Source organism: Acanthochromis polyacanthus, chromosome 18, assembly GCF_021347895.1.
Source record: "Acanthochromis polyacanthus isolate Apoly-LR-REF ecotype Palm Island chromosome 18, KAUST_Apoly_ChrSc, whole genome shotgun sequence".
NCBI lineage: Eukaryota > Metazoa > Chordata > Actinopteri > Pomacentridae > Acanthochromis > Acanthochromis polyacanthus.
The window spans coordinates 8,991,746-9,004,922 of record NC_067130.1 but is presented as its reverse complement, the minus strand read 5'-3'; the positions used below and the strand labels follow the sequence as shown (position 1 = coordinate 9,004,922).

At 36.2% G+C, this 13,177-nt stretch overlaps 1 protein-coding gene across 1 annotated transcript; it reads right to left on the bottom strand.

Moving 5' to 3' along the window:
* Positions 1–5,759: 5,759 nt before the first annotated feature.
* On the bottom strand, positions 5,760–10,810 carry ambp (alpha-1-microglobulin/bikunin precursor). Its single transcript, XM_022198001.2, has 10 exons — positions 10,642–10,810; positions 9,789–9,931; positions 8,632–8,708; positions 8,406–8,522; positions 8,127–8,228; positions 7,867–7,922; positions 7,524–7,608; positions 6,591–6,758; positions 6,228–6,401; positions 5,760–5,936 (listed from the first exon to the last, which is right to left on the bottom strand). The coding sequence occupies exons 1-10, from the start codon at positions 10,759–10,761 to the stop codon at positions 5,911–5,913; spliced, it is 1,068 nt and encodes a 355-aa protein (XP_022053693.1). The 5' UTR covers positions 10,762–10,810; the 3' UTR covers positions 5,760–5,910.
* Positions 10,811–13,177: the final 2,367 nt, after the last annotated feature.

Below are 13,177 nucleotides of genomic sequence, written 5' to 3'. Positions count from 1 at the left end.
TGACAAAAACGTCATAGTTTAATATGTCGTCCAAAAAATGACAAAAACGTCACAATTTAGTACGTCGTCCAAAATATGACTAAAACATCATAGTTTAGTATGTCGTCCAAAATATGAAAAAAACGTCACAGTTTAGCATGTCATCCAAAATATCACAAAAAAATCACAGTTTAGAATGTCGTCCAAAATATGACAAAAACGTCATAGTTTAATTTGTCGTCCAAAATATGAAAAAAACGTCACAGTTTAGCATGTCATCCAAAATATCACAAAAAAATCACAGTTTAGAATGTCGTCCAAAATATGACAAAAACGTCATAGTTTAATTTGTCGTCCAAAATATGACAAAAACGTCAAAATTGAATATGTCGTCCAAAATATGACAAAAACGTCATAGTTTAGTATGTCGTCCAAAATATGACAAAAACGTCATAGTTTAGTATGGCGTCCAAAATATGACAAAAACGTCATAGTTTAGTATGTCGTCCAAAATATGACAAAAACGTCATAATTGAGTATGTCGTCCAAAATATGACAAAAACGTCATAGTTTAGTATGACATCCAAAATATGACAAAAACGTCATAGTTTAGTATGTCGTCCAAAATATGACAAAAACGTCATAGTTTAGTATGGCGTCCAAAATATGACAAAAACGTCATAGTTTAGTATGTCGTCCAAAATATGACAAAAACGTCATAATTGAGTATGTCGTCCAAAATATGACAAAAACGTCATAGTTTAGTATGACATCCAAAATATGACAAAAACGTCATAGTTTAGTATGTCGTCCAAAATATGACAAAAACGTCATAATTGAGTATGTCGTCCAAAATATGACAAAAACGTCATAGTTTAATATGTCGTCCAAAAAATGACAAAAACGTCACAATTTAGTATGTCGTCCAAAATATGACTAAAACATCATAGTTTAGTATGTCGTCCAAAATATGAAAAAAACGTCACAGTTTAGCATGTCATCCAAAATATCACAAAAAAATCACAGTTTAGAATGTTGTCCAAAATATGACAAAAACGTCATAGTTTAATTTGTCGTCCAAAATATGAAAAAAACGTCACAGTTTAGCATGTCATCCAAAATATCACAAAAAATCACAGTTTAGAATGTCGTCCAAAATATGACAAACACGTCATAGTTTAATTTGTCGTCCAAAATATGACAAAAACATCATAGTTTAATTTGTCGTCCAAAATATGACAAAAACGTCATAGTTTAGTATGTCGTCCAAAATATGACAAAAACGTCAAAATTGAGTATGTCGTCCAAAATATGACAAAAACGTCATAGTTTAGTATGTCGTCCAAAATATGACAAAAACGTCATAGTTTAGTATGGCGTCCAAAATATGACAAAAACGTCATAGTTTAGTATGTCGTCCAAAATAGACAAAAACGTCATAATTGAGTATGTCGTCCAAAATATGACAAAAACGTCATAGTTTAGTATGACATCCAAAATATGAAAAAAACGTCATAGTTTAGTATGTCGTCCAAAATATGACAAAAACGTCATAATTGAGTATGTCGTCCAAAATATGACAAAAATGTCAGTTTAGTATGTTGTCCAAAAAAATGACAGAAACGTCATAGTTTAGTATGACATCCAAAATATGACAAAAACGTCATAGTTTAATATGTCGTCCAAAATATGAAAAAAACGTCATAGTTTAGCATGTCATCCAAAATATCACAAAAATGTCATAGTTTAGGATATCGTTCAAAATGGGCTGAAAACGTCATGAATAAGTATGGCGTCCAAAATGTCACAAAAACGTCATAGTTTAGCATGTCATCCAAAATATCACAAAAAAATCACAGTTTAGAATGTCGTCCAAAATATGACAAAAACATTAGTATGTTATCCAAAATATGACAAATATGCCATAGTTTAGCATGTCGTCGAAAATATGACTAAAATTTCATAGTTTAGTTTGTCGTCCGAAATATGACAAAAACGTCATAGTTTAGTATGTCGTCCAAAATATGACAAAAACGTCATAATTGAGTATGACATCCAAAATATGACAAAAACGTCATAGTTTAGTATGGCGTCCAAAATATGACAAAAACATCATAATTGAGTATGTCGTCCAAAATATGACAAAAACGTCATAGTTTAGTATGACGTCCAAAATATGACAAAAACGTCATAGTTTAGTATGGCGTCCAAAATATGACAAAAACGTCATAGTTTAGTATGTCGTCCAAAATATGACAAAAACGTCATAGTTTAGTATGACATCCAAAATATGACAAAAACGTCATAGTTTAGTATGGCGTCCAAAATATGACAAAAACGTCATAATTGAGTATGTCGTCCAAAATATGACAAAAACGTCATAGTTTAGTATGACGTCCAAAATATGACAAAAACGTCATAGTTTAATTTGTCGTCCAAAATATGAAAAAAACGTCACAGTTTAGCATGTCATCCAAAATATCACAAAAATCACAGTTTAGAATGTCGTCCAAAATATGACAAAAACATTAGTATGTTATCCTAAATATGACAAATATGCCATAGTTTAGCATGTCGTCGAAAATATGACTAAAATTTCATAGTTTAGTTTGTCGTCCGAAATATGACAAAAACGTCATAGTTTAGTATGTCGTCCCAAATATGACAAAAACGTCATAGTTTAGTATGTCGTCCAAAATATGACAAAAACGTCATAATTGAGTATGTCGTCCAAAATATGACAAAAACGTCATAATTGAGTATGTCGTCCAAAATATGACAAAAACGTCATAATTGAGTATGTCGTCCAAAATATGACAAAAACGTCATAGTTTAGTATGGCGTCCAAAATATGACAAAAACGTCATAGTTTAGTATGTCGTCCAAAATATGACAAAAACGTCAAAATTGAGTATGTCGTCCAAAATATGACAAAAACGTCATAGTTTAGTATGGCGTCCAAAACATGACAAAAACGTCATAGTTTAGTATGTCGTCCAAAATATGACAAAAACGTCATAATTGAGTATGTCGTCCAAAATATGACAAAAACGTCATAGTTTAGTATGACATCCAAAATATGACAAAAACGTCATAGTTTAGTATGTCGTCCAAAATATGACAAAAACGTCATAATTGAGTATGTCGTCCAAAACATGACAAAAATGTCATAGTTTAGTATGACATCCAAAATATGACAAAAACGTCATAATTTAGTATGTCGTCCAAAATATGACAAAAACGTCATAGTTTAATATGTCGTCCAAAATATGACAAAAATGTCAGTTTAGTATGTTGTCCAAAAAAATGACAAAAACGTCATAGTTTAGTATGACATCCAAAATATGACAAAAACGTCATAGTTTAATATGTCGTCCAAAAAATGACAAAAACGTCACAATTTAGTACGTCGTCCAAAATATGACAAAAACGTCATAATTGAGTATGTCGTCCAAAACATGACAAAAACGTCATAGTTTAGTATGACATCCAAAATATGACAAAAACGTCATAGTTTAGTATGACATCCAAAATATGACAAAAACGTCATAGTTTAGTATGTCGTCCAAAATATGACAAAAATGTCAGTTTAGTATGTTGTCCAAAAAAATGACAAAAACATCATAGTTTAGTATGACATCCAAAATATGACAAAAACGTCATAGTTTAATATGTCGTCCAAAAAATGACAAAAACGTCACAATTTAGTACGTCGTCCAAAAAATGACAAAAACGTGACAATTTAGTACGTCGTCCAAAATATGACAAAAACGTCATAGTTTAGTATGTCGTCCAAAGTATGAAAAAAACATCACTGACAACATTGACTGAAAGATTTCAGTCAAACTTTCATTTTCTTTCTTTCTTTCCTTTAATGTCTTATGGTAAAATGAGCAACATTTAAAAAAATATAGCTTCAAAGTAAAAGTTTCACCCTAAAGATTAATCACTGATGAACATTTAATGGCATTAACTCAGTTATTATGAGAAAACAGAAATCTATTTCTAATATTTCTATCAAATATTTTCATGTCTATAAAATATACTGGACTCAATAAAAATGTCTGCATAGTGAAATAGTCCATCAGCATTTATACATCATATTGATGTTTAAATAACGGGAACTGCAGCCCACGTTCAGTCAAGTTAGCGGAATTACGGATAAACAACGTTTCCAGGTTTCTCTGACAAAATAAAAGCCGTGATTTGTTTTACGGAAAAATTACATGATTTCAAAAATGTGACTTTGAAAATGTAAATCAAACTGTAATAAGCGTTAGCTAGCTGCTCCACTTGCTCTGAATATTTTTGCTCTGTCTTTGTCAAGCCCAAAGGAAAAATTAATCCATATTCTGGCTACATTACCAACAGCAGCCATAGAGTGGCCGGAAGTTAACCACCTAGCGGAAGTGCTAATGAGGTCTGCTCTGGCACGGATTATTACAGTCACACATGGAGCTTTGAAAATAAATGTTCTACAAGACACAGAGCTGTACCTCCGTTTCAGTGTGAGCTCTAATGTTTCTCTGTGTGACTGTGTCTGACTTCCTCTAATAAAACTGTCCTGTCCACTGGTAGCTGCAGCCATAGATATATATCTATCTACTGATTCATATCTCGACCCTAGTGAGGATAAAGCGGTGTATAGAGGATGGATGGATGGATGATTCATATCTATGCACACTCGTCTGGTCCGGTGCAGTCTCGATGATGACGTTTCGTGAAAACAAAGTACGGACAGTTACGTACTGAGAAACGGCCACAGTCTTCTTACCGCAAAGGTACAAAGCTGCTCCTCTTCTCCTCTGGCATCAGGAAACGTCTTCAAAGCTTCTTCTAATCCAAACGAAATACAATCAAAAGGTCAAACTAACGTCATTGGTGCATTCAGTTGCAGTCGGACAACTAAGTTGCATTCAGTAGCATCGGAAATCGGAGTATCAGTAATGTAAATTTTCAACGAAAATTTTGAGGGGGCACACGGGGTGGCCAATCATTTTCCGTACGATCTTCCTAGTTCCACAAACACTTTCACTGTCCTCTGCCTGCTTAAGGCCATGCCATTTTCCTAAAGTGACAGAAAACATCATTATATAACCTGCCACATTATATGATACTACCATTTTGGGGAAAATTTACACACACAGAACACGTGAAAATGCATTTTACTATACACATATGTGATCATTTATCTTCAGAAATTATTTGGTCGTACATTTTCTTGTATTTCATAGTCATTCCCAGCAGCCATAACAGACAACAATTCATTGCATCAGGCACGTGTTTCAGATACAGCTGCCTGTGATTGTACATTTGGCCAGTAGGTGCTTTTGTGTGCTCATGAGGCTTCAAGAAATGAACCCTTTCTCAAACCAATTGGCTCAAGTCGTTTGATGCCTCATGAGGCTTCATCTCACCATCACTACTCCTAGCCTTAATTAAAATTAAGTCATGTAAAAATTCGCCATATTTAAAAAAAACAAATCTAGAAAAAATTGCAATAGACTTTCTATATCACCCAGACCTATGTATGAATCTATCATTCACATACCTCAACATTTGTGCATCTGTTTTCCTTCAGATGCTGTAGGTATTTGAAGTTGTTGCATAAGCGACGGCCATTTTTTAGTTGTTCTGTTGTTAGGTCCTCAGCGTGTGTTACACTGCCTCCTCTGTTAATTCAATAATATATTAAACTTATGCTCTTGTGACCTTTGTATTTTTGAAGCCCAAGAATGAAATATAGTAAAAAAAACAAAAACAAATAAGTACCCCAAGCAAACAGAGAACTGATTTGTTTTATTGAGGAGCTGTTGTGATATATCAGTGCTGAGAGCAAATGATATTTCTTAATAGTGCACTTTAAATGATGCCAGCTCTAGTATTTCTGGATAAGGACTCCAGGTGAGCAGTGACGTCTCGTCAGTTCATTCAGTTAGACTTCGGGAGATCATCTCCTGCAAAACAAATGAAAAACAAATGAACAACTGGTAAAATGGATACCAATTTCCCCCCAACATTAGAATCTGGACTTCTAATCTGTCTTTTGCATAAATCTTTTCTATAAATCTGTTTTTATTGTGTATATGTGGAGATTTGCTGTGCTGCATTTGCGTGAATACGTACAAAAACTGTGCAGTCCGTTTGACCAAGTTCGCATTGTGTTTAGCATGCATCGATTGGTTTTTGCGTTTCTCCTTGTGCTGTGTTTATGTTCAGATTCTGTTACGTGCTTCTTAATATCTCACCATCTTTCACCACCCCGCAGTACTCTTCACACTCTGACTTGCTGTAGAACTTGTTGCCATTGCCCTGGCAGAAGTCCTTCTTGTATTGCACACACAGACCGATGGAGGAGTCAAAGGCCCAGATAGGAGGATGTCCTGTGCAGGATTGAGCTGCCATTGGCAAACGGCATGCAGCTGGAGGAAAACAAAGAGATACCGACAAAGAATGGTCACAACAGGCAGCATCAGTGAATTCTTAGTGTCCTACAAGCATCAAAAGGCAGAAAAAAACACCGTCACATAGCAAACTAGGCTCACAACCCAACACAATACTTCCAAAACGACAGATATTGTATGCATCATTTTTGGTATTTCGCTTCTCACCCTCGGTGCGACATCTCTGGAGACACTCTCTCTCGCTTTCAAAGTTGTTCTGGTTGCCCAGACACCCTCCATACTTGAACATTTCACAGCTCATTGAGGTGGAGTTGTAGTAGTAACGCTGATGCATCCCAAAGCAGGGTCCTGTTTCTGGTTCTGCTTTGCAAGACTCTGTGGAGAGAGCAAAATGGATACCCATTACTCCCAACATTAGAATCTGTCTTTAGCATAAATATTATTATCCCCCGCCTCCACGTCAGTCCGTCCGTCCGTCCGAGATGAAGGGGACAGCTTTTCTCGGACACTATTACAGCTAGGATTACGAAATTTAGTGTGTAGCTTCGCACCATGGACACCTTGATCAAGTTTGAAAATGAGACCTGTGCGATAATATTTAACAGAGTTATGGCCCTTGATCACTATTTTGGATATAGACTCAGAGACATCACATGTGGCGGGGGATATTGATGACCATGTCATCTTGTTTAAAATATGTCAGCCTTTATGACAATTTTCTCAAAAAAATGCTCATCTGCTCGACTGCAAAAATGTGACAGACATCTTGCTGGAGGCCTGAGGGAGTGCAGTGTCGAGTATGAAGTCATTTTAAAGTGTAGTGACCCTTTTTAGGGACTTAACTTAGGCAAATCCAATGCATGATGTTCCCTAACAACTGGGGTGACTTTGGCTTTGTCTGCAGCCAGTTAAAAACCTGTTGTGGACACCAAAAAGGGAGCACACTTCCTTTGATCTACTTCAAATTCAACATCACATTTTCTTGGCTCTCAAGCAATTTACCAGACAAATTTGATGTCCAGTTGTTGAGATCAGTCAGACAAATACACACATACTGTATCTGACATTCAGTAGATGTATTCAGCAGTCTAATAATATATGAATGGATCAGGGTCTTTAATTCATCGAATGATCTCTTACCGGTTCCGTTGAACGAAGGTGTGTCGTCACCAGAGCCCTCCACATCTACAGTAGCCAGAGTGGGAACTAGAGTTCTCCTCACCCGCTGGAGAACATCCACAGACAGATTCATTAAGAGACAACAAAATATTTGTCTTGCATTTACCTACAGACTATTTCAAATGAGATTTTTAAAGAACCATACTGTACAAAGGAAGTTACTATAAAATATAAATAACTTGTTAATATTACCCAATAGTAATAATATGATTTATAGAAAGTTAACTGAATTCATTTGATTTCAAATCTAACACAAGTATGTATAAAATAAAAAAGAAAGTCAGTTTAAATGTATTTCTAGTACCTGGGACACAGGCCTAGCTGAAGGTTCTGCCACCTGCTGTCCGGGAACACAGTCACCTGTACAGAAATCAAATAAAAGTGTGTCATTTATGCCCCCATTTAGTCAGTAAATGCTTTTCAGTTGTCTTATTGTGTTGTTGCTGGGTTTATATTCTTGTACAATAAAAATCTGTCTCATAAAGAGTGATATTAATATACATTTGTATGCACTTTACATTGTCTGCTTCATATTTATAGAAACAATGTGTGCGTTTGCTGTACCTTTGTCCTTTTTAATGACAATAGTGTCGTCACTCATTCCCTGTTCTCTGACCAGTCTTTTGAAGTCTTCCAGCACAGTGTCTCTTACAGTCTTGGTTCTACCTAAAGTGGACAGTGTCATTATGATTCAGCAGATGTAAACTTTAAAATGATGCAAATGTGTTTGACTAGAAGGCAAATACAAATGTGCTGCTATGATTTGGGTTGAAAAAACAAACTATCAAAACAACAAGGCCGCTAGTTTTTACAAAGATGATGAAACGTTTGCGCTCATCTCACTGTAAAGCTTCACTCCGGTGCTCTTAGCGCCCGTGGACTTGGCTTTGCTCATTATGACGATGGCATACTCGTCGTAGTTGGTGTGAACAACGTAGGCATCCACGTCCGCCCCCCACTCTGCAGGAAGGAGAACGCAGGGAGAGTCAGGATATCTGTTAAAACCTAAATACAACATCAGAGAACCACATCACTAAAATATCACACATGAGAACAGAAAACAACATACTTGCAATGTGGTAGAAGAATCGTCCTGGTGTGCTTGTCAGCTCATAGTCCACGGTCATCTCCTGACATGTTCCACCTCTGCACAAAACGCACACAGAAACAGATTATTAGTAAAAAAACAAACAAAAATATGTTACCGTTTACGTCGCATCTGTTGCTGTATGTGCAGAATATCAGATATCTGTAAGGAATTGTAGACATCAGAATACATTTCAAGTACTGACAGTAAAAGTACTCATTTTAGTGAGCAAGTTACTTCAAAACAATCATTTTTAAAATTGTTTATGCAGTATTGCGTTCATCACTTCAATGCTGCGGCTGCGACTAATTTGAATTACTTTGCTTCATATTTTGCAGATTGTCATAATTTACTACTTGCTTATATTTTTATTGATAATCTGAAACTACCAATAAGTCATAATCTGAATATTTATCTATTAAGTAACTAGAATGTACATCTTTAGTGGCCGAAAAAATAGAGTATTTCCCTCTGTCATGCATGTAGTGGTGCAGTGTAGTGACTAAAAATGGATTTAAAAGCTGTCAGGATTTGGCCAATGTGTGCACATTATAATTAACATAATGTATGTCAATGCAGTTATTTATGTTTGTTTCTTTTTTATTTTTACTGATTTAATACTGAATTTTAAAAAGTCCTAAATGCTTTTTGAGGGGAAAGAATAATAAAATTAACTAAAATGATTATTTATGGACGATGTTTTTTTTAAATTTAAAAGATATTTTTGGCAAGTGTCCTGTTTTATTTTAAGCTTTTAGTATTTATTTGAGTGTGTTCTCCACCTGGGAATCCAACAGTATCTACCATGTGATGTTGATGTTGCTTCAAGTGAAAGAATAATTTAAAAAAACTAAAATTATAAAGGTTAAAACTTTTTTTTTCTTACCGTAAGCACATTTTTAAACTGTAAAATCCACACTATCATTACATTTCTTTATCGTAAATGAAGAAAATTTACTGAAAGGGCCTGTTTGCTCTAAAATGTGGGGGCGTACAGAATAAACAATCTGTGCAGTGTATTGAGCCAAAGCTTGAAGGACACATTCTGGGACATTTTAATTAGCTTTTATTTTTTTAAGAGTTCATATTTGTGCATTTTGGTGTGTTGCGTGGGTGAATGCATCCATTTTTAGACAAACCTGAGCTTAGTTTTAGTCGTCTTGAGTTTGCTTTCAGTGGCGCCTCTCTGCAGAACCAGCTTACCGATGGCTGCCTCTCCTCTGTTGCGCTGCATGTAAGCACACGTACTCGCCACGGCAACGTCATGCCATGTTCCCAAAAACTGTCATGAAGAGAAAACGCGCATAAATCCTACAGTGGCTTAGACAATGTTGGTTTAGTTTATCAGACAAAAAAGCATAAAAAGAGTCTCAAACTCCACATTTACAAAGTGATATAGGATTAAAGATAACACAAAATGGAATTACTGAACATATAGCTTCTTATTACAGTGCAGCACCATTTAGATTTTAAGCAACAAATAACATATTTGTCAATATATGTCAGATTTTGAACCATTATTACACTGATTTCATCACATAACAGTTGAGAAAATTAAAGGAAAACCTTGCACTCTCTGCAAGGAGTGTAAACATTTGAAAACAACCGTTAGAATACATCTAAAAAAAAAATCATACAGGACATAAAATGTTGAAAATATAATGTTTACTTACATGCACTTAACAGACGTAAACTTGCCTTTTTCACCATGTAACTGAACCTGACATATTAAACTGTACATAGGGTGTATTTTTCCACTTTTTACATGACGACAGATGAAACATAAAAGGAGGAAAGGATTTTTTCATCAGAATATTGAATACTAATTTAATAACAGAGAAAAAAGGTTAGAATAGAGAACAAATAGTAAGTAGAGAAGTGCATATCTGCATTCTGTCTTTTAATCATTTATTACTGAATGCAATAATTCAAAGTTTTGCAATATTACACATCACAGAGGAGAAAAATGGCATGCAGAGCTCCGCCACTCACCCGGCTGATATTAAAGTTCTCCTGCGTCGGGTAAAGAGGTTCTGGGAGAACCGGGAGCCCCTGCAGGGTCCAGGTCCATCCCAGGAGCAGCAGAGAAACCAGAACCACTGCTTTCTGCATCCTGCCTGTCTTCTCGTCTGCGTACCTGAAGTCTGAGATACTCAGTCGCCTCCTCTCAGCTATTTGAAAATGGGACAGGGCATTGAACTGTTGTGTGGCCTCTGTATGGACTCAACAGCACAGCCAAGGAAAAAACAAACAAGCAAAGGAGCAAAGTTCTGCAACTCTGTATCTCTCTCTCTATTTTAGCTTGTCTGGGCAGCTGACCAATTAAACACTGGACTTCAGAGTTGCAGCAGCTAATCAATACATGCCATTATTTGACAAACTAATGAGTAACAAGTACATACTATTTTATCCTGGTTGTGTGTCAGATATACAGACAAGTTTTTGGGAGTTCTGTGCATCGAAAAAAGGAAATCATGACTAATCTACCGTGAGCTTCTTAAATGTTTATCTTTTGTTGAATGACACAAGTTGGGTCACTATAATTGCAGGACTTTTTGTATCATAGTTGACATTTTTACTGTTTTCAGGCCTAAAATCAACATGACCACCTATAACCAAACACCACATGGCATTTTTACAGAAAGATTCTTCTAAATATTAAATACACAACTGAGTAAAATTGAAATTTACAAAGATAGACATGTTGACATGCCATAAATCCACACTTGACTCACACATTACTTTATATTAAATAACTAAGAAAGCCTTGGAGTCTTCCAGTCTTTTCTTCAGGAGGAAATGACATCATGTGGAGCAGGTCATGTGATCTGGAATTAACATATTTCCTTGAGGTGTTTTTGTAATGGGGAACTTAGCTGAAAGTGATTTCTGGGACACATATACATTTTCTCCATATAAAATTTGATATATTGGCAAAAAAAGAAATATCTGTCCTGATTATCTCAACTTCCTAAAAAGAACACAGTCAACACTATTTTTGAATAAGCTCACTTTATTATCATTTAGTAATCAGAAGGTAGTTGGTATTAAATTTGGACGGTTATTTATGTGGCGAGCGGAGGGCTTCAAGAGTAAAACTAGGGTGCTGCAATTACCAACTGTAGACACCAGCCAGACAACGCCACCCTAGGACTTTCACCAAGGGAAATATAACCAATACTAAGGAGAAGGCAATTCAGGTTTGTTCTACTAATGAGGCAGGAGATGTGGTTCCAGTGAAGGCAAAACTATATAAATTTTTATTTAACAATATCAAAAATGCTCGGTTTAAAAAAAAACAGTTTAAAAGACAACCACTCACACCAAGCTATTAAATGAAGGCTTTTAGGGACTAATCAGAGCTGGGGGCTCTATTGCAGGGGTTTGGGCAAAGGACAAAGGAGCCCGGGAGAAATCACCCCACTCACACGTGAACATGCACACACCTTAGTGAAGAAATTAAAACACATCCAGGGGATGAGCAGCAAACGACACAGAGGTTCCCACCACCCGACGACGAGAGACTCCAAGATCCCAAAATGGCTCTTGGCCGGCCACTCGGTGGCAATGGCATATGGTAGAGCAGTTCTGCCATATGCCATTCAGCAGTGGCTTATGGCAGACTCAGGACTGATATATGGCAAAATTGTGTGACTGGTGGTTTACTGCCAGAGGGAGCAGTGCAGCAATGCCAGTTGTTTTGCCTACCAGCCAATTCACTTTAAGGTAGTTTTCATTCCCGACGTGTTTTTTTTTTGTTCTTTATTGACAATAAGGCTGAATCATTGTTGATGCTACTCACAAAATGCTGTCATGCAATGTGCTTTTGATTCACGTACAGTGTGATTTAGGTTTATTGTATTTTTTTTATGTTTCTCACACTGACGTCTGTACACCTATGACTGCCGATGAGTACAGTAAAGTCACAGGCCGTGTTAAGTGACTACGGTGGCTAGGCCGACCGTGTTAGCCACCAAGCCAGCCTATAGACTGTATATAATATAATATTTATATATAGTCTATGACCGGCCATATGCCCTAATACTCTATACACTATATATACTGTGTGTGTGTGTTTGCCAAGGAGCTGAAACACAAACACATTACTTTGGGTTTCACTCAAGCAGATGTTGGCCTTGCACTGGGTAACCTGTATGGTAAGTAACTTCCAGTGTTTAGATATTAGTTTATTGTGTATTCAGCCAGATCAGAGATGGTAGAATTTAGAAATGCGTAATTTATCATCCTATTGGTCATAGTGTTTCAAATATGTTTTAATTGGTTCATCCTAATATCTGTGTGGTTTTAGTTTTGGGGCAGACTGGTGCTCACAGTTTTCCTTCTGAATTCAGCACTCTCAATCCTGTTATGTGATGTTTGTTTTTTGTGTTTCCATTTCAGGCAAAATGTTCAGCCAGACAACCATTTGCCATTTTGAGGCTCTGCAGCTGAGATTCAAGAACATGTGCAAGCTGAAGCCTCTTCTGCAGAGATGGCTGGATGAGGCTGAGACCTCGGAAAAACCTCA

Bases quoted from the DNA above. Each gene is read 5' to 3' on its own strand.
- ambp (XM_022198001.2), bottom strand. From the start codon at position 10,761: ATGCAGAAAGCAGTGGTTCTGGTTTCTCTGCTGCTCCTGGGATGGACC. The intron at 7,923-8,126 runs GTACAGCAAACG...ATTTCTGTACAG, and splicing joins TGTCATTAAAAAGGACAAAG to GTGACTGTGTTCCCGGACAG. The intron at 7,609-7,866 runs GTACTAGAAATA...GATGTTCTCCAG, and splicing joins CAGCTAGGCCTGTGTCCCAG to CGGGTGAGGAGAACTCTAGT.